The sequence below is a fragment of the Lagenorhynchus albirostris genome, chromosome X (assembly GCF_949774975.1).
Source record: "Lagenorhynchus albirostris chromosome X, mLagAlb1.1, whole genome shotgun sequence".
In the NCBI taxonomy this organism is placed as follows: domain Eukaryota; kingdom Metazoa; phylum Chordata; class Mammalia; order Artiodactyla; family Delphinidae; genus Lagenorhynchus; species Lagenorhynchus albirostris.
This window is the reverse complement of record NC_083116.1, coordinates 114,007,040-114,028,786: the sequence shown is the minus strand read 5'-3', so window position 1 is coordinate 114,028,786 and position 21,747 is coordinate 114,007,040. Positions and strand designations below refer to the sequence as shown.

Sequence of the window (21,747 nt, the reverse complement as noted above, 5' to 3'; positions counted from 1 at the left end):
GCATACTGATTTAAGATCTCTATAATGTAGAAATAAATTGCATCTTAATCCTATGTAAAATGTTCCCGTTTCTTCTTCATGGCTTTCAGATTCTTAAGCAATAATATCCTTTTAATTAAAGGTAAAAGACCTTTTGAATGATCACTGTGATTTCTTGATATGAAGAATAATGTTCTGAGTTGTACTCCTTTGACTGTAAGCTACTTAAAATAATTCCCACTTTAAAGCACATGTGTAGACCAATACCGTATCAATTCATGTTTCCAGAGTTTGAAAGGGTGCTTTACCACTGACTAACTTCAATTTAAAATTTTTTACGTTAATAGTTTCCATTTCCGTGAGTCATGGACGTTATGTTTTTAATCGTGTTCTTATTAATGAAATAGACTATATGAGTTAGTGACTTTTTTTTAAATTGAAGTATAGTTGATTTACAGTATTATGTTAGTTTCAGGTGTACAGCATAGTGAGTCAGTATTTTTGCAGATTAAATTCCATTGTAGGTTATTACAAGATAATGGGTGTAATTCCCAGTGCTATACAGTATATCCGTGTTACTTATCTATTTTACTTTATTTTATTTTTATATCTTTATTGGAGTATAATTGCTTTACAATGTTGTGTTAGTTTCTGTTGTACAACAAAGTGAATCAGCTATAAGTATACAGATATCCCCTCCCTCTTGAGCCTCCCTCCCACCCTCCCTATCCCACCCCTCTAGGTGGTCACAAAGCACCAAGCTGATCTCCCTGTGCTATGCAGCTGCTTCCCACTAGCCATCCACTTTACATTTGGTAGTGTATATATGTCAATGCTACTCTCTCACTTCATCCCAAATATACAAACTATATAGTAGTTTGTATCTGTTAATACCCCTTATTTGTCCCTCCCTTCTTCCTTTTCCCCTTCGATAACCACAGGTTTGTTTTCTATATCTGTGAGTCTGCTTCTGTTTTGCATATACATTCATTTGTATTATTTTTTAGGTTACACATATAAGTGATAGTATACAGTATTTGTCTATCTCTGTCTTATTTCACTAAGCATAATATTCTGTACGTCCAACCACATTGCTGCAGATGGCAGTATTTCATTCTTTTATGTGGCTGAGTAATATTCCAGTGTATGTATGTATGTGTATATATATATATATATATATATATATATATGTACATCTTCTTAATCCATTTGTCTGATGGGCACTTGGGTTGTTTCCATGTCTTGGCTATTGTAAATAGTGCTGCTATGAACATTAGAGTGCATGTATCTTTTCGAATTAGTGTTTTTGTTTTTTTCATATATATACCCAGGGGTGGGATTGCTGAATCATATGGTAGTCCTATTTTTAGCTTTTTAAGGAACCTCCATACTGTTTTCCATAGCGGCTGCACTAATTTACATTCCCACCAACAGTGCACAGGAGTTCCCTTTTCTCCACATCCTCGCCAACATTTGTTATTTGTAGACTTTTTGATGATAGCCATTCTGACAGGTGTGAGGTAATACCTCATTGTGGTTTTGATTTGCATTTCTCTAATAATTAGCAGTGTTGAGCATCTTTTCATGTGTTAGCTATCTGTATGTCTTCTTTGGAAAAATGTCTATTCAAGACTGACAGATTTTTTTTTAACTCATCTCTTTGTGGCCTCTACTAGCTGTGTCACTATGGGAAGATTACAAGTCATTTGTAGCAAAACATAAAGAATCTCTCCTATGGTAATAGCTCTTTCTTAGAGGTTAAAAGGATTCAGGTGGGTGAGGCCTCAGACGAGATGATTTATTTCTTCAGCAAACATTTACTGAGTGTAGTCTGCCTACTGGCCTTGTGCTTAGTCCTGCTTATACAGGGAACAAAATCCAATCCTAGCACTTACAGAGCTTTTAGTCTAGAGGGAGAGCTGCTATGATTTTCTACAGTTGGACAGAGTACAAGGTGCTGCGGGAACAAAGACAAGCCCTGCTGAGGTGTGCCTGGTACTGGGAAGAGAGTAGAGGAGAAGGGAAGGGAAGGAGAGTCCACATAGCCTGGGAAAGGAAGATGGCAGTTGAGCATGCCAGAAACAGAGGGAACCATATAACATGGAAAGGCAGAGGGAATAATAATACTAATAATAAAACCTAGTTAGGGGCTTCCCTGGTGGCACAGTGGTTAAGAATCTGCCAGCCAGTGCAGGGGACACAGGTTCGAGTCCTGGTCCGGAAAGATCCCACATGCCACGGAGCAACTAAGCTCATGCACCACAACTACTGAGCCTGCGTGCCGCAACTACTGAAGCCCGTGCACCTAGAGCCCGTGCTCCGCAACAAGAGAAGCCACCGCAATGAGAAGACCGCACACCGCCACGAAGAGTAGCCCCCGCTCGCCGCAACTAGAGAAAGCCCGCACGCAGCAACAAAGACCCAATGCAGCCAAAAATAAATATAAATTAAATAAATTTATTTTTTAAAAATACTAGTTAATATGCAATGCTTCCCATGTGAGGTTTTTTGTGCCTATTTTATTTTATTCCTGCAGCAATGTAGAGGTAAGCATTGTTGTTATCCCTGATTCACAGATGAGAAAACCAAGGCACAGAGCTGTTAAGTCACTTGCCTGTGATCACAGCTAGTAAATGGTGGGTCCATCACTCACCCACCACTGACCTCAGAGCCTGTGCACAGTATGCTCTACTCTCTTAAAAAAGACCAGTAATTCCTCAAGGAACTATAAAGTAACTTTGACCTGTATCTAAGAGGTATATGGTGGAAGGTATATGGTGTAGGAGATTAAATGGGAGATACAGGTAGGGTCTGTGTTATGAAGGGCCATTCTAAGAAGTTTTGATTTTATCTGTAGATAACAAGTCTATGCAAAATGGACTGGAGTAGGGTTTCACCGAAGATGGGGAGACCATTTAAGAGAGCATTTGGAATAATTCATGTTAGAAGTTATAAAGATCTTAACTAAATTAGTGGTAAGGAGAATGAAGGGGCTGGATTCAAGGGATCTTTTGCAGTGGAGTTCTCAGACCTCAGTCATTAATTGAATGTGAGGCTGGAGGGAGAAGAAAGTCGAGGATGACTCTCAGGCTGCATGGCTGTTTATTGTTTGCCAAGAAAGAGGATAGTAGAGAAAGAAGCAGGCTTGGAGAAAATATGATCACTGGCCTGTCTGCCTGCTAGGATTAGAATGGCAAAAGGGTTTTTGGGGGGTTTTTGGTTTTATTTCAGTTTAACAAGTTTGTTTGTGTTTTTGTTTTTTTTTTAAAGACACATTTATTCAGTGTCACATTTATTCAGACTATTACATTTAGCAGTCAACAGCATGGGTACAAAGAAAAATCTATATTAAAACGCTTTGTTGGAATGCTTTACACTTTCCACAGAATAGAAGCTAAAATAATCTATTATACAATTAGTCACAAATATAGTCCTTGGGGTATTTTTGCCCATACACAGGAGTATTGTCTAAAACAGGGGTACCCAACTCCTGGGCCGCAGACCACTACTGGTCTGTGGCCTGTTAGGAACCGGGCCGCACAGCAGGAGGTGAGTGGCAGGCGAGTGAGCGAAGCTTCATCTGCCACTCCCCATCGCTCGCATTACCGCCTGAACCATCCCCCCCCCCACAATCCATGGAAAAATTGTCTTCCACGAAACCAGTCCCTGGTGCCAAAAAGGTTGGGGACCGCTGGTCTAAAACATGTCTTTGTAGCAACTAGGCCCTGCCACCTCTGTGCTTGGTTGAGTTCCCAAATCTGTTGTAACCTGTAGCTTCCCTGTCACTTCTCTGGCTCTCCTCTCCTGCTAAGCTTTGTTTCCTGGCAGTAATTAAAACCTCCTGCCATAGCCACCTTGGTTTCGTGGTTTGGCAAAGTATTGGCCTCATCCCCCATAGGGGCCAGAACTTCTGCCTCCAAAGTTTCCTCCTTTCATGGGTCCAAAATTTGAACATTGATTGTTGTAATTGCCAAAATCATTGTAGCTTCCGCCGCCTCCAAAATTGCTTCCGTCATTACCAAACAAACCCATTATAGCCATCCCCACTGCCACCATATCCCCCACCACGGCTGCCACCAGAGCCACCTCGGCCACTGAAGTTTCCTCCACGACCAAAGCTGTCATTCCCACCAAAACCCCCTCCACGACCACCACCAAAGTTTCCAGAAACACCTTGCTCTCTTTGGCTGGATGAAGCACTAGCCATCTCTTGCTTAGATAGGGCTTTTCTTACTTCACAGTGTGGTATTTCTGAATGACAGTCTTGTCTGCAGAGTCATGGCCATCAAATGGTACAAAAGCAAAGCCTCTCTTTTTGCCATTGCCTCAGCCAGTCACTTTTTTCCCCATACTATTCAAAATAATCTCTTAGATGATGTTCTTCAGTGTCTTCTTTAATGCCACCAACAAAAATCTTTTTCACAGTTAAGTGGGCACCAGGTCTTTGAGAATCTTCTCTTGAGACGGCCCTCTTTGGTTCCCCAACTCTTCCATCCACCTCGTGTGGCCTTGCCTTCATGGTTGCATCCACCTCCTCGACAGTGGCATACATGACAAACCCGAAGCCTCTGGAGCGCCTGGTGTTTGGATCCCTCGTTACCACACAGTCTGTGCGCGTTCCCCACTGCTCAGGTGGCTCCTCAGACTCTCACTGGTTGTTTCAAAGCTGAGACCTCCAACGAAGAGCTTCCACAGCTGTTCGGGCTCTTTGGGAGACTCTGATTTAGACGTGACAGCAGTGGGGCTGGGGAGACTTTAATGATGCTTACTCAGCGGCGTCCACGAGCAGAAACAAAGCTAACAAAGTTTTTTAAATTTTTTTATTTGATAAATTTGACATGTTACTGTTTGCAAATTTAAGGTGTACAGCAATGTACACCTTATGTACTTTCATACATTTATTTATTGTAATATGATTGCCATTGGAGCAATATTTATCACATTATAGTACAATTTTATTGATTGTATTCTTTATACTGTGCATTAGATCTCTGTAGCTTATTTACTACTTGTTACAAGTTTGTACCCTTAAATACCGTCACTCATATCCATCCCATCCCCTGGTAACCACCATTTTACTCTCTGTTTTTTAATAGATTTGACTTTTTTAGATTCCATATATAAGTGATATCATACTGTACTTGTATTTCTCTGATTTATCTCTCTTAGCATCATGTGCTCAAGGTCTATCCATGTTGTTGCAAATGGGAGGATATCTTCCTTTCTCATAGCTGAGTAATGCATTGTTTATGTACATGTACCACATTGTTTTTATCCATTCATCTGTTGGTGATCATTTGGGTTGTTCCCATAATCTTGGCTATTGCGAATAATGCTGTGATAAACAGAGATATGCATATATCTCATTGAAATATTTTCATTTCCTTTGGGTATATACCCAGAAGTGGAATTGATGGATCATACCTTAGATGTATTTTTAACTCTTTGAGGAACCTCCATATTGTTTTCCATAGTGGTTGGACTAATTTATATTTCCACCAGCAGTGTGTAAGGGTTACCACATCCTTGCCAGCACCTGTGTTGTCTCTTTTCTTCTTGATGATAGCCATTCTAACAGGTGTGAGGTGGTATCTCATTGTGGTTTTGATTGGCATGTCCCTGATGATTAGCGATGTGGAGCATCTTTTCATGTGCCTTTTGGCCATTTTGCTGTCTTCTTTGGAACTACTAAATAGTAGTTCTGTCCATTTTTTAATCAGATTGTTGGGCGGGGGGTTGTTTGTTTTGTTAGTTCTTTATATGTTTTGGATATTAACCGCTTATCCAGTATATGGTTCGCAAAACTTTTCTCCCATTCTGTAGGCTGCCATTGGTTGTTTCTTTTGCTATGCAGAAGCTTTTGAGTTTGATGTAATCCCATGTGTTGATTTTTGCTTTTGTTGTTTGTGCTTTTGGCATCATGTCCAAAGAATCATTGCCTGAATGGTAAAGTGTTAATTTACAGAAGAAATTATTTCTTCTGTTTGCTTTTCAACTTACTCATAGAGCTTACAAAATATTGATTCAGTTAGGAGAGCCATGCTTTGGAACCATTAAGAAGTCAGCTGCCCTCTGTATATCTACCTGGCATGTTTTTGTTTAAGTTTGTTGTATCTCCTGACTTTGATATGAGCTCTTGTAGCTTAGAGCACATACTTTCTGTTTACTCTATAATTCCCTACAGCCTCATTCAGTATTAATTCCCCAAAACCTGGCACTCTATGTTATTGAGAGATCAGTATTTTGGTACATCTAATACCCTGTGTGATCACGGCTGAGACAGATGGGCAGTCGAGTATTGTTGCCAGCAAATAAGACCTACCATCTGTTGGTGTAGTCACATGTTCAAATCCTTACCTTATTTCATTATTACATCACTGAAATAATAAAGAGAAGAAATCAATATCCTATTGGATCAAGGCTACTGATTTTTTTGAAATAAAGGTAAGATAACCTGAATACTTTGTGATATAGAGGGAATGTATGAGTATTAATCTTAAGTACATAAATTTAGAGAGGAATCAGAGAAAAGGAAACTACAGGTCTGAACAGACAGATGCCTGACAACATGGGAATGGAGCAGATATGTAGAAAAAGGTACACTGATGTTCTTGAAAAGAGTTGCTTAGTAGGGTCTGAGTAGAGAGAACTTCAGATAATGAGCATCATAAAAATATCCTCTGACCATTTACTTCCACATCTGGGACTCTAGGTTAAGGAAACACTTCCAAATTATAGAAAAATTAGTATTCATCAAGCTGTTTATCCTAACATTTATTACTATGAAGAATTAGAAACAACCACAATATGTAATTGAGGAATGGTTAAATTATGAGATTGTCATTCAGTGAAATGTTATGAATACATTAAAAATGATGACTATGAAAGCTAGTTTCATAACTAGAGAAAGGACTCTTGGAATCAATGAATTTAGAAAGCAATCCAGGCAGCATGGTTTGAATCTCCTCTTCAGTTACTAAAAAAGGCTTAAAAGTGAAATTCCTTTGTTATACACAAAAATAAATGTGCAGTTGAATTAAAATTAAAATGTGAAATCATAAAAGACCTTGAAAGAAATAAAAACAGGTTTCTATTTATAGGAACACAGAATGAGAAAGACATATGCATAAAACTAATGGCAGAAACCATGAATATTGATAGATTTGACTACATAACATTTTTTATATATCAAAAAACCAAAAGCAAAATAAAATTGAAAGGCAAAACTTGGGAATGCATCTGTAATGTGTATCACAGAGAATTAATAATTGATACTTGAAGCGATCTTACAGACAATAAGAAAAACATGAACACTCTAAGGAGAAAAAAATTGACAAGTCAGGAGTAGGCTACTCACAAAAGATCTATCAGTGGTCAAAAAGTAGGGGGAATATTCAGCTTAATAATCATCAAAGAAATAGAAATCAAACAATGGGATGCTTTTTATTCCTCTCAAATTGCAGATTTGAATAAAATGAGCTTACCCAAGGTTATTGAAGTGTCTGCCTTTGGAGAGCAGTTTGATATGTATCAAAGTCCTTTAAATTTTGTGTATAATTACCCTCTCTGTTAGGCGTAATGTTAAACAGTGGACAAGGATTATCTCCTGTAATCCTCAGAATTATCCTTTTATGTAAATGTGGTGATTTCCATTTTAATGATGGGGAAATTGAAGTACTGGAGGAATAATCCAAGGTTCTTCAAGGTCCCTTAGCTAGTTATGATGGAGCCAGAACACCAAACCCAAATGATATGTCCCCAGAGCCTGAACCAACCGTGCTTGTGTAACAATTTATTCCCTCCAAATATTTGTGTATATGTGTCCAAATATATTTATCACAGTATTTTATAAGAGCAGAAACCTTTAAAACAATTAAATGCCCAACAATCTACTCCATGAAATACGATGCAGCTATTAAAAATCATGTTGAACCAGAAATACTCATGGGAAAATGTTTGTGATACTATTAAGTGAAAAGGGTAGATTTCAAAACCATATTTATAATAAAAGAGTATAATTTTTTTTTAATATGTGTACATGAAAAGTTTGGAAAGACATGCATTGAAACACTGAGAATGGTTTTTTGTTTTGTGTTTGGGGAACAGGAACGGTTTCTATTATTCTTTGAGTTTTCAAGTTTTCCTGCTTTAAACATATTTTGTAATTAATTTAAAATACTAACTAATGAAAGAAAGACGAACTTTCCTCCAGAAGGATACCTTTAGAGTCCCACTGCCTGGATTGTGAGAAATAGAACTTAGGAACGATTATTTATCTTGCAAGAAGATTCTTGGGTATCTAAAAAAATTTTACTGTGCAGCCTTTAAAATAGCAACCTTAAGTGCATAACAGTGGAGCACGTGGGTCCTTAACATGTCTGTATGTTCCAAATGCCTTACTTTCTGCATTAAATTTCAATTTTAGTATAATATTTATGTATCACTTTGATATGATTTTTCTAACCAAAGTTCTAGACAAACTGATAGAAGAAACGAAGGGCCTGGTGCTCCCACACCAATAAGGCACGTTATTACACTGCCTTTAATGATCAACTCTCATATAACTTGATAATACTAAAATGAAACTCATTGAAGGGGGGTGGGGACATCCTGTATTACTCACATAAGTACTTGGAGCCTTGCAATAACACTTAGCGGAAGGAATGGGAACTGTAACAAGAATTCCCAAATCGGGCTGCCAGCCCTCCAGGGTGGATCAGCTACTGACTCCTTCACTGCCACTCTGCCTTCCCTGGCACTATGCCAGGCTCCCTAATTCTTTCCCGTGGTAAAGACTTCAGGAAGCTAACGTTTCAACTTTTTAACCTGGTGTTTCCTATTCTCTTTAGATTGGTGGTGTGCTTAGCTCAAAAACTGCCTAGTTCAAAAAAACTGACTGGTGTTTTTATATTTATTATGATAGAAATGGAGAAGTGGACCATCAGTTTTCATATTAGTTTTAGCTTACCGAACACTGAGTTTGGAAGGTTAAGTTTTAGTACAGAGTGAACATCGTGTTCTCTTGGTGCCCAAGTGTGTTTTTATCATTGTGTCTGTGAACAGGTTCCTGGCATAAATTTACCCGTCAACCAACTGACCTATTTCTTCGCTGCAGTCCTCATTAGTGGTGTTGTACATGAAATTGGACATGGGATAGCAGCTATTAGGTAATGATATTTACCTCTCTCTATATATTCCATGCAAAGAAGCTTTTCATTTAGGAGTATTTATTACTAAAATCTGCTACATTTGATACTTTTTCTTTCTTTGGATACTGCCCAGTGCATATCCACCATTATTATTTTAAGGTAACTTCTCTTTTGTAGAGATTAATATATTGATGAATATGCTCAATTAACTATGTGCACATCTATAATCTGGGTCTTTCTATCCTTTGTCCTTTGCCAGCATGGTTATATCCTCATGGTTCTTCACTATTTTCATCCAATCCTGAAACCTAATCTTTCTATTCATCACTGGATCAGAATGATAACCACTGCACTCAAATCAAAGCCCATCCACCTGCCTTCTTAGTACTTTCTTTGGCTCATCATCTGAAATACTTTCCTGCTTCTACTCATGGCCTCTGCTGGCTACAGCAAGAACACTGAAAGCTCTGGGTTTGTTAACAAATATTATAGCCTATCTAGAAATCCAAGTGGAAGAAGATAAGGGAGGATGAGACCTGGGACTTGCTTCAAGTATCATGCCATGTTCTTGTCTTGACTATCCAAATGTATCATTGTAATTATACCTGAGCATTTTAAAGACTCCTAAATGTGTAAAATCCTGATGTGGGGAGAGATTGAGTCACAACTCCCCTTCACTCCCACATAATGAACACACATACTGATGGCAATGTGTTTCATCCTTTGGGTGTGTGGACCAGATAAAAGGCTTTAGAGGAGAAGATTTAATCACTTCTTATTACTTTCCAGTTGCTTATGAACAAGAGTCTATTGACTGGCAATAAACCCTCATCTTGACAGAGCATATACTGTTACACAGGTGTGCCATGTAGTGGTTTAAGTGGTCGGCTACTTTTTTCTTTTCTCTCTTTCATCTTTACTTCCACCTTAACTTTGCAGCTTTTAGGGTTTTACATAGAAAAGCATTGTTATTACAGTTTAATCATTCATAATATGTTTGTGAAATAGTTTGGGTAATATTTTATAAAATCCCACTGCCAAGAAAAAGTGAATTTTACAGTCATCTTATATAGTTAATGCTAGGTGACAGCACAATATATTTAGATGATGCTTTTTTTAGAGTAGCTGTGTGGTCTTACGAGGCTTTTAAATGTAATTCCAGTTTTAGAGAATGAATTGATAAAAAATAGTTCTCTTGAGGACAGTCTGAGCATTATGCATTTTTAAATGCAATACTTATTTTTAACATTAATTCAACAGGAATACACTTAGATAAACCTCCACCTTTATAATGGCTAAGAGAAATATAAATATTTAGATAATTTACTTGAATTCTATTTTCTACTATCTCCTTCCCTGAAAATAATTCAGAATAAACCATAAAAATGTTTTTCATTTAGTTTCTCATAGAAATATTAACTATTTCTTTATACAAGTGACTAATTTTAAGTTATTTGCTCAGCATATTGGTTTCTAAAAATTTTTGAAGTTGTTAAGTCTATTTCAGAATGCCCTGTTTTACAAAATGCAATTTCACTGGTAACTAAATCTGTATGCTATTATAAAATTATGATGATATATATCATATATAATTTTTTGACTCTCCAGAGAGACTTGTATTTTAAGCAAGAATTTGAATTACAGTGGGAAGTTTTAAGATTACATGCATTATTAATCTGAAAAATGCAATACTAGTAGTAAATTCCTTTTTCTTATGTGATTTCTTAGGGAACAAGTTCGATTTAATGGCTTTGGGATTTTTCTCTTCATTATTTATCCTGGAGCATTTGTTGATCTGTTCACCACTCATTTGCAACTTATATCACCAGTCCAGCAGCTAAGGATATTTTGCGCAGGTAAAAGACTTAAATTTCTTTATTCATCTGTGTGTTATTAGTGGTTTTATGGAAAGTACATCACAACTGAAAACACCTCACCTTTTGGTTGATAAATTCAGTTTATAAGACTCTCAGTCAGGGCTTCCCTGGTGGTGCAGTGCTTAAGAATCCGCCTGCCAATGCAGGGGACACGGGTTCAAGCCCTGGTCCGGGAAGATCCCACGTGCCACGGAGCAACTAAGCTCGTGCGCCACAACTACTGAGCCTGTGCTCTAGAGCCCGCGAGCCACAACTACTGAGCCTGTGTGCCACAACTACTGAAGCCCACACACCTAGAGCCCATGCTCCACAACAAGAGAAGCCACCGCATTGAGAAGCCCACGCATCGCAACGAAGAGTAGCCCCCACTCGCCACAACTAGAGAACACCCGTGCACAGCAACAAAGACCCAACGCAGCCAAAAGTAAATACATAAATAAGTAAATTTTTTTAAAAAAGACTCTCAGTCAGAAGTGGTAGAGCAAAATAATTTACATTCCAGTTTTTTTCATTTTTTTAACATGAATTATTTTTAAAAGATTGAAAAAATGAGAACATATCATGAAAATATGACTAAAGCATTAAATTAGACATAGGAGATCACTTGATAATCATAAGGAGTGTAATCCACAATGGAAATGTAATCATGAGTCTTACTGAATAAAGTAACACATCATCAAAACAAAAATGGGAAAAGTACAAGGAAAAAACAGAAATGTAATAAGGGAGGCTTATCTCATCTCTCAACACATAGCAGGTTAAGTATGAAAAAGTTTCAATCATCAAAGCTCTAATTAGCAAGGTCAAAATCAACAGTTATGTCAAATCCTATACCATGACAATTTCTTTTCAAGTGCCCATGAAACTTATAAAAATTGGCCAATTTAATTCAAAACCATAATTGCAGTATGTTTAAAAATGATAATGAAATAATGTGTAAAGTTTTGCTAAAAGGAAAAGTCACTGCCTTAGGCAATTATTATGAAATAAGAAATTAAAGTAAATCAGTTAAACTGAAGAAGTGAGAAAAGAACTATAAAATAGGTAAGAAATGATGTAATTAGCATGCATATAGGCAAAAAATAATAAATTAGAAAAAATAGAACTGTTAAATAAAAGAGTTCTTTGAAGAAAAAAAAAAGATTAAATGGGAGAAAGCATTTATAGACAGAATTAGCAGTCAGATTGGGGAATGACAACTGATAGAGAAATTTTAAACAATTATAAAAGTGTTCTTTGTTCATCTCTGCAAAAAATTTTCACAAACCTGGATAATTATCTTTTTTTTTAAACAGCCGAAATTAACCCCAGTGGAGACAGAAAAAAATATAAATAGGCTAATTACCATGGGAGAAATTAAGAAAGTTTAAGAGTGGTCCTGAAAGTTTCATAGGTAGAATTCTTTCAAGTCTTGAAGGAATCTTGAAGGAAAAAATTTTTCGTTTCAATTCCAATTTAGTATAAACTTTCCAGGTCGCATAGAGAAGGAAACTAAGAATTTTTTAAAAGTCAGTGTACCACTGATACTTGTAAAGCACAAAAAAAATTCTACAGACGGTTGGTGTATCTAAACAGTGCAAGGATGGCTTAAAATTAGGAAATCTTATTTGAATGTGGTAAACATTAATTACTCTTAAGAGAAAAATATCCTCATCTCAGCAGATACTGAAGTCGGTATTTAACAAAATTCAACATCCATTAATGGCTAAAACCCAAAAATCTTTAGTAGAAGTACTAAACAGAAATAGCTGGTTACTTCCTAATGGTATAACACTTAGAAGCATTCCTATTAACGGGCAGGACAAGCATTCCACTGATACTGTTAAAAATGGCCTGTAAATGTGGGTCAGTGCAATCGAATAAGAAAAAAAAGAAGCATAAGTATTAGAAAGGAGTAGGCCTTCCCCGCCCATACTATTATATACCTGGCGGGGGGAGGGGGAGGGACAAAAAAGTCAATGGAAATGAAATACAGAAAAATTCTGTAGAGCCTGGTTGCTGTATTCAAAAAAAACAATAGCTTGGCGCGCTGAGCAAAGAGGCACGCAGTGGCAGGAGAGCTGGCGCACGCACGAGTGTGTGAGCGTGGGCATGAGCATGGTCCTGCACTCCGCTGGGGTGCCCCAGCTTAGAAGCGCATGTGCGGGGTGCCCCAAAGCACATGTGCGGGGCGGGGTGGGGGGGAGTGCTCCAAAGCGCATGTGCAGGGTGCCCAAAGCGCATGTGCCGGTGGTGCCCCAAAGCGCATGTGCAGGGGGGAGTGCTCCAAAGCGCATGTGCAGCGTGCCCAAAGCGCATGTGCGGGAAGGGGGTGGTGCCGCAAAGCGCGTGTGCGGGGTGACGCAAAGCGTGTGTGTGGGGTGACGTAAAGCGCATGTACGGTGGGGGGTGTGCCCCAAAGCGAACGTGTGAGGCGGGTCCAGAAGCTTCCACGTCGTCTGCGTTTTCCGCGTCCCACACCGGAAGCGCCCTCTCTTTCCTCTGGAGCTCGGGCTTTTCTCTCACAGCCTTTCTTTTCCGCGGCCGTCTTGTCGTTCGTTCGCTGCCCAGTAGCCAAAGCCTCAGAAGATACCTCGGCCATGGCCTCAAACAACATTTTCTACATCATGACAGAAAACTCGGAGATGTACGCAGATGCTGTGGAGCTGCACCAGATCCCTGTGGAGACCGTCCCTGTGGAGACCGTCCCTGTGGAGACCGTCCCTGTGGAGACCATCCCTGTGGAGACTGTCCCTGTGGAGACAATGGCGGTTGAGGCAGCCAAGGAGTACGAAGACATCAGCGGCAGCTGTGTCCACGATGGCCACCACCATACGTCTCTGCTCGTGCTGCAGCCTCTCATTATCAGCACCCCAAACCAAGGGGACTGCAACAAGGAAATGATCATGATGCAGATGCAGGAGGAGGTGATGGGCTACTACCGGTCTGAAGACCTGCAGGTCACCAACCTGGAGAACAAGACGGCCATCCTGGCCGACGAAAACAACTGCCTCCAGGAGACCCTGGCTCCCTTGTCACCACCCTCCACGTCCTCCTCGGCCTACAGCCACAGCAGGAAGGACAGTGGCCAAGGCACAAAGCCCAGCGATAAGAATAGTTACACCGGCGGCAAGGCCACGGCGGCAAGCAGCTCCGAGGTGGGCAGCGAGAAGTGGGAGCAGGAGCAGGTGCACGTCAAATCCCTGGAAGGCGTGTTCGCCGTCACCACGTGCTCCACGTGCGATGAGAGAGGCCACGAGACTAGACAGGCTGCTGAGAAACGAACTCTTGGTTATTCAGAGTACCTGACGGGGAAGAAGCTGCCTCCTGGAGGAATTCCTGGCCTTGACCTCTCAGATCCCAAACAAGTGGCAGAATTTACTAGAAAGAAGCCCCAGAAAACCAAAGAAGAGCCCCCGAAATCAATAGCTTGCCCTAGCAAAGGCTGCATGAAGATGTTCAGGGATAAGTCTGCTTTGAGAAAGCATCTGCACACCCATGGTCCCAGAGTCCACGTATGTGCAGAATGTGGCAAAGCTTTTGTTGAGAGCTCAAAACTGAAACGTCATCAACTGGTGCATACGGGAGAGAAGCCCTTTCAGTGCACCTTCGAAGGCTGCGGAAAAAGCTTTTCCCTGGATTTCAATTTGCGTACCCATGTGCGAATCCATACCGGAGAGAGGCCCTTCATATGCCCCTTCAATTACTGTAATAAGACATTTACTCAGTCAGCTAACCTGAAAACTCATATCTTAGCACATGCTAAGAATAAAGATAGACAGTAAAAAGGAGAGAAGAAACTTCTCAGGCTCGGAAAGCATCTTCCAATAATGTGATGGGAAATAAATATGCCTCTTTTTTGTGTACTGTTTCTAGAAAAGAATTTTTTTAATGACTCTAACACGTCTAAGGGTCAGGTTTTGATAGGTTAGTAAAAGTAAAATTTAAAAGATAAAAAAGTAATTCTTTATATAAGATAACATTGTTAAGATGTTCTGTCTTGTTCTGTAATACGGTTTGAAAAACGTTATGTTTTTGTAACATTTGGTCACAAAAGGACAATTCATGAAGCTCACATCAAAAGACTGTTGTTTATACAACTGTGCTAAAAATGGGACTTTTCACATTCTTTTAAATATCAAGTTCGTCTATTTATGATTTTAAAGTTATGGATTTTCTAAATGTTCACATTTATACTTTTAAGAATACGTTTAGTAGTTCTATATATGGTTTTTCTGGAAGTAGATAACGTTGGAGATTTTCTTTAAAAGAAGGACAGTTACATGCATCTATAAAGTATTTTCCTGTTTAAAAAAGTTATATAGGTTTAGTTTGCCATCTTAATTTTGGTTGTATTCTTTGACATTAACACATTTTGCATAACTACCTTTTAGATGCACTGGATTGTGTAGTATTGAATATTGGATGGGATGTAGTAGTCGATGTAAACCTGTTTTAGTCTTTTTATTTTCCCCCAAATAGTACCAGGTGCTGTCTTCTAGTGTCATTTCTTTGCCTGTTTAGTTAAGGAGTGGTGCTCAGTTGTGGAATATGTTGTGTGTGTATTGACTTTTTAATACTTGGTACATACATCCCTTGTAATAGAAAAAGCAAAAAATAAAATACCTGTTCTAAAGAAAGAAAAAAACTTGCCTATATAAATGTTGTACCTAGAAAATAGAGAAAACAGGGAGGGTACGACTGGCATCTGGTGGGTAGAGGCCAGGGATGCTGCTAAACATTTTACAGTGCACAAGATAGTCCCCCACAACAAAAAGTTATCTGGCCCAGAATGCCAGTAGTGCCACTGTTGAGAAACCCTGCTCTAGAGAAAGTAAAAATTGTAACAAAAATTTGTTTGGTATACTCAAAAAGCAAATCATTAATGAACAAGAGATTGTTTAAATAAAGGAAATAAAGGTACCTGCATTGCAATTTAGCCATCATGGGCAAATCTGGAATCCAACAGGGTGGTCTGGTACCAGCTGCATCCCTGACAAGAGATAGGAGAGTCCAGCCCAGAGAGTCAAAGCAGCAGTGCTGCTGTGTGCCCCTCTAACTGTTGCTTGGATGAGAAAAGCCAGGGTCGTATGGTGGTGTCATCCTGATAAGGGAGAGGTCGGGTGCAAGCTTTTAGGCCCTCCTGAGGGGTTAAGGGGAAAGTTGAATTTAGCACATGGTAATGGTGGCAAATATAATCAATGGGGCTGGATTATTTTGTGAAATTGTCTTGGGACTAGCAACAGGGTGGTGGGGTGGTATAGCTGTATTCCTAATTAGTTTCACTAGAGTAAATTCCAGTGGGTCAAAGAATTAGAGATTTTTTCTGTTTGTTTTAATTTTGTTTTTTAAATGATGCTAGGGACTTCCCTGACCATCCAGTGGTTAAGACTGTGCTTCCACTGCAGGGGGCATGGGCTCAATCCCTGGTGGGGGAACTAAGAACCCGCATGCCTCGAGTGAAAATTAAAAAAAAAAAAAAACCTATGAAAACAATACAAGAAAACACAGGTGAGTGTCTTCTGTAGTCTTGAACTGGGAAAGGCTTAATACAAAAGGAGACATTTGACCTCACCAAAATTTAAAATGTCTGCATAGGCAAAACTATAAACCAAGCCAAACAAACTGGAGGAAATGATTATAATACCTCGTACAGAAGAACAAATTCCTCAGTGTATGTATTACAAATAATAATATATATAAATTAGTTTAAGAAAAAAAAGACAACCCAGTCAAAAAATGTAAACTGATAGTGGATAGAAGTAAGCAATTCTCAGACAAAAATACAAATAACCATTTAATAAGCATGAAAAATGTACAAGCTCACTCATCATTAAAGAAATAGAAATCAGAATGAGATTTTACCTTTCACCTAGCAGATGGCAGTCTAAAGTTATGATAGCATCCCATCCAGTATTGTTCAGAGGGTGGGGAAACATATGCCACTTAGAATATAATGCAAACTTGTTGGAGGTCAGTTTTAATGCATGTATTTTTTGACCCAATAATTCCATTTCTGTGCAATTTTCCATACCCTCAGATGCATTCTTAATTAGATGCATAACAATATGAGCAAAGCTGTTTGTTGCAGCATTGTATGAAAAAGTTAAAACAGCCTAAGTGATCATTAGGAGGGAACCTTATAAATAAGTCAATGTTTTTTTTTGAAATGGATTACTCTGTAGTGGATATAAGAAGTGGGTTAGATATGAATGTGCAGGTGAGGAAGAAGTCGAAAATATATAAATGAAAAAGCAAAATATAGTTTGTGATAAATAGCTTGATACCATTAGTGTTTTTAAAAGATCTTTCTGGGGCTTCCCTGGTGGCACGGTGGTTGAGAGTCCGCCTGCCGATGCAGGGGACACGGGTTCGTGCCCCGGTCTGGGAGGATCCCACATGCCGAGGAGCGGCTGGGCCCGTGAGCCATGGCCGCTGGGCCTGCGCGTCCAGAGCCTGTGCTCCATGGCGGGAGAGGTCACATCAGTGAGGGGCCCGCGTACCGCAAAAAAAAAAAAAAAAGATCTTGCTGTGTGCAAAACAGAAAATATTGTTTACCCAATATGTCCTGGACTAGAGGAACATTTTACATTGTGAATATGATCCATATTAGCTAGGTATCTGGCTGCTGTAAAAGCTAAAAATAGTAGTGACTTAAACTCTCATAAAACATTGCAAATGTAAGTAGTTCAATGCTGATATGATAATTCTATGATTTGGGGGACTCAGACTCTTTCTGTCTTAGCTCTACTATTCCCAACATGCAGCTTCTGCGTCATGGACTCAGGTTTAGCTCCATCATAGCTACATTCCAGCCAGTAACACAATCCCCATCACTTCCACTTGCATCCTTTTGCCGAAACAGTCATATGGCCATACTCAGCCTCCTGAGAGTCTGGGAGATGTCTTTTAAGTTATGTTTCTATCATTATAGAACACTGGTCCTCAACCACTGGTGCTATCACCCTCCTGGGGATATTTGGAACGTGTGGGGTGAAGGCAGTTGTTTGCTTGTCTCAGTGACTGGAGAACACTAATGACTTTCAGAGGATGGAGTCGGGAGTGCTATATGTCCTGTATTGTAAAGGACAAGACCTGCACAACTAAGAATCACACTGCTCAGAGAGTGGGTAGTGCTTCCACCCTGCCTTATGAGAAAAACTGTACTAGAGGGCAAGGATCGGTATGGGAGGGGGGGTAATCTAGAGGTATGCTAGTGAATGTTTAACATCTAGCCCTGGAGGAGAGGGTGGAGAGCTCTGATATGTAGCATTTGCTGGTTTCTGTGGTGTAAATACTCCCACCGTGGCCAATTTCAAAGCGCCAACTTGAAGTTCCTGAAGGAGGAGTTGGTTAAAGAGGCCCGGTCAGCTGTGGCAAGCTGGTAGGAGCAGGCTCCAGCACACCACTGGGTTCACCTAACCATCTCTTCAGAGATGGCAGAGATAGTTATAGTCTTGATGTAAGATACATACCCCAGTTCAGCAAGAATGTTTTTTACTTCATCATAACTTTTATTTGATAGCTCTGAAGTTCCTTTCAAAGATCACAAGTATGTTTTTCTTCCACAACTATGTTTAAATTAATATGTATACATTTTCTGAGAAAAGAGTAGTAAGTAGAAGATATTCTATTCATTATATACACACACACCTTTACATATATAATAGAGGTATATATGTAATCGAATATAGATTCTAATAGTGTTAAATCATATTAGCATGTGGTCTTCCTAGTATTGTATTAACATGCTCATTTTAGATTTTAATATCTGAAATGGAAGAAACCTCTAACTGAACATCTGTCTTCTGTACTAATAAGTAGATCTATCTGCCTCACAGCTTCTTCTGGTTACTTTACTAATTTATCAGAATGCCTAAGTATTATGAAGTACAACTACCTGGAATGATATCATTCCTGCCCCTGGTTGAGCTTATTCCTTTTTTTCCCTCTTTTCAGGTATCTGGCATAATTTCGTCCTTGCACTCCTGGGTATTTTAGCTCTTGTTCTCCTTCCTGTAATTCTCTTGCCGTTTTACTACACTGGAGTCGGGGTGCTTATCACTGAAGTTGCTGAGGTAAATAACAGATTACTTGGGGTATTTTTTCGCCAGATTTTGTGATGTAACACTTAGCATTTTATGTCAGGAACTTTTTTTTTTTTTAAGGAACTTTTATTCAAACTGTTCTCATGTACAGAATGCTCAGTTTCTCCTGAAGAAATTACTGTAATCCTTTCAAATCAAAGAAATAGTTTTGTGAACTACATTGGCTCTTTTAAAATACTGAAAATTGTTTCTGTTCTGAGTTACAAGGATAGTATCAAGACTTTCTAACTGTAGTTTGATTAAATGCATCATTTACCTTTACTGTTTATTTTTATAACTCTGCTTTTGAGTCAGATGTCTTTACTCCTAAGAAGTAAGAAAGATGGAACCTAGGCTAGCCAGCAGAACATTTCGTGGGAGTTTAAATTAATGTCTTCAACTCTGTATTTCACTCCCTTAGACTACTATGATGGTATCAAGTCTTCTCTTCACACTTTGGGACAAGGAAAATTACCTTGTGAGCAACTGCCTCATGTACTCATGTGTTCATTGTGCTGACGGTATTGTCTGCATATTTGGGACTGTGTTTAGATAAGTCTTATAATTTTATCCATTGATGATATAGGACATTGAAAGCATTCTGATGACTACTTTCACAAAAAATTTTAATTAGCAGTTTGGGAAAAAGTTTATCATTTTAATCTTAACTGTTGGCAAGTGGGGTTTGTTTGGTTTTCATTTGTGAAAAATTCAAAATTTTAGTGAAATATGAAAAGTATAATTATTGGGTGTTATTTTGTTAATTTTCTAGGACTATACATCTTGGATTCAAAGCTGGATTATTTTCTACATTATTCAAAATAGTCTACTTAATTAAGTCAGTGTCTTTATTATTTGCTCAGATTAATCATAGCTTGTCTTCACACATTATCTGATTTAATTCTGCCCTCTTCCCAAGGACTCACCTGCCATTGGACCCAGAGGCCTTTTTGTGGGAGACCTTGTCACCCATCTACAGGATTGTCCTGTTACAAATGTACAAGATTGGAATGAATGTCTCGATACCATCGCCTATGAGCCCCAAATTGGTTACTGTATAAGTGCATCAACTTTACAGCAGTTAAGCTTCCCAGTTAGAGGTGTGTATATTTCCTCAGTATAATATAATGCTTCAAGCAGCAGTACTTGCCATTTGCTAATTCTTAGATCATGTCTGTAGATTTATTTTGTCCTAACTTATTTAAAACAAATCAGTAAAGTAATAATAAGCCTAAACTAGTAAACATTCTTCTTGGTAAGTTAGATACTAATATGTATGTTTTGTTTATTATATATTGTTGTTGAACTTCTAACTAATTTCATATTTGATTTTCAGAACTCTAGTATCTAATTCTTTCAGCATTTAAAAAACACTTGTGTTAAGTCAGCATTCAAGCTCAAACATAACCAATTAACTAAATTCCAGCAATTAAATACCCTTGTGCTGTATGGATGGTGGCATGTCCAAAGCTATTTGGGGTAGGGTTTTTTTGTGTGGCAGTCATCCAGAGGAAGTCATCTTGGTGTCCGAAAATACCCACTGAAGTCACATCTGTTGTTCTGTGTCGTAGGCGACAGGGTGAAGCAAGTTTATTCTCAGAAGCTTCCAAATTTATTTTTAGCTCTTCCAGCTCTGAAAAACCAGTCTGCCAACTCTTCATACAAAATTATGGGGACCCAAATTATTGAAAGTGCTGGAAAGCACAAATTATGCTCACAGACTACATCTTTAAGTCAAGAAATGCCTAGATACTTGTCTACATCTACTGGGGTTAAGAAATATGATTAATTATCAAGAATAACTGTATTAAAGTACTGTGTACAACAGTGACAAAGTAGTAAGAACTGATTTAAAATTTTTTTCAAATGTAGTCTTCCATGTATAACCCATTTTTAAGAATTTTTTTTATTGTAAACATTTTTCAAACATACATAAATGTCAAGAGAGTAGTACAGGGAATTCCCTGGTGGTCCAGTGGTTAGGACTCCACGCTTTCACTGCTGAAGGCATGGGTTCAGTCCCTAGTCGGGGAACGAAGATCCCACAAGTCATACAGCACGGCCCAAAAAAAAAAAAAGAGAGAGAGAGAGTAGTATAAATGAAACCTCATGTATCCTTCTCCTAGCTTCAGCAATTATCAACATTTTGCCATTTTTTTTATCCAGCCTGTCCACTTTTGAGGGAAGTATTTTAAAGCACATCCCAGGTATCCTGTCATTTTATCCATAAACTTCAGCATATCTTTAATAGATGATGACCTTTTAGACATGACCACAGTACTATTATCACACCTAACAAAATTAACAATAATTCCTAATACCTGCACTCTTCTCTGGTTTTGTTTTTATAGTTGGTTTAAGTTGGATGGTATGCCTTTTAAGTCTCTTTTAAGTTGTAACAATTCCCCCTGACTTTTTATTTTTAATATCATTTATTGAAGAAACTGAGTCATTTGTTTTGTCAAATTTATCATTAACATGTTCGGTATCCCCCAAATTTCCTATAGATGGTAGTTAGGTCCAGAGGCTTGATTAGATTCAGGATCCATTTTTGGCAGGGGCAGAAATACCTCGTAGGTAGCACTCAGTACTTCATATTGCATCTCATGTTTTTCCATGTATCGCATCTTTTCAGTTGGGTGTGTAATCCACAGTGTGTTCTTCTGTAAGAGAAAT

At 38.7% G+C, this 21,747-nt stretch overlaps 1 protein-coding gene and 1 pseudogene across 3 annotated transcripts in view; one reads left to right on the top strand and one right to left on the bottom strand.

The window, feature by feature from the left end:
* Window positions 1-21,747, top strand: part of LOC132513525 (membrane-bound transcription factor site-2 protease) — a 38,546-nt gene that overhangs the window by 5,709 nt on the left and 11,090 nt on the right. Inside the window, exons 4-8 of one of the 3 annotated variants that reach the window (XM_060137985.1) lie at window positions 9,043-9,146; window positions 10,857-10,984; window positions 18,944-19,062; window positions 19,493-19,549; window positions 19,991-20,171. In XM_060137985.1, the coding sequence (XP_059993968.1) occupies window positions 9,043-9,146; window positions 10,857-10,984; window positions 18,944-19,062; window positions 19,493-19,549; window positions 19,991-20,171 (589 nt within the window). Of the gene's footprint in view, window positions 1-9,042; window positions 9,147-10,856; window positions 10,985-13,618; window positions 15,610-18,943; window positions 19,063-19,492; window positions 19,550-19,990; window positions 20,172-21,747 lie in introns of those variants that run through there. The other 2 variants (XM_060137986.1, XM_060137984.1) reach the window with 2 other exon arrangements.
* LOC132513988 (heterogeneous nuclear ribonucleoprotein A1-like 2) lies at window positions 3,811-5,503 on the bottom strand (annotated as a pseudogene).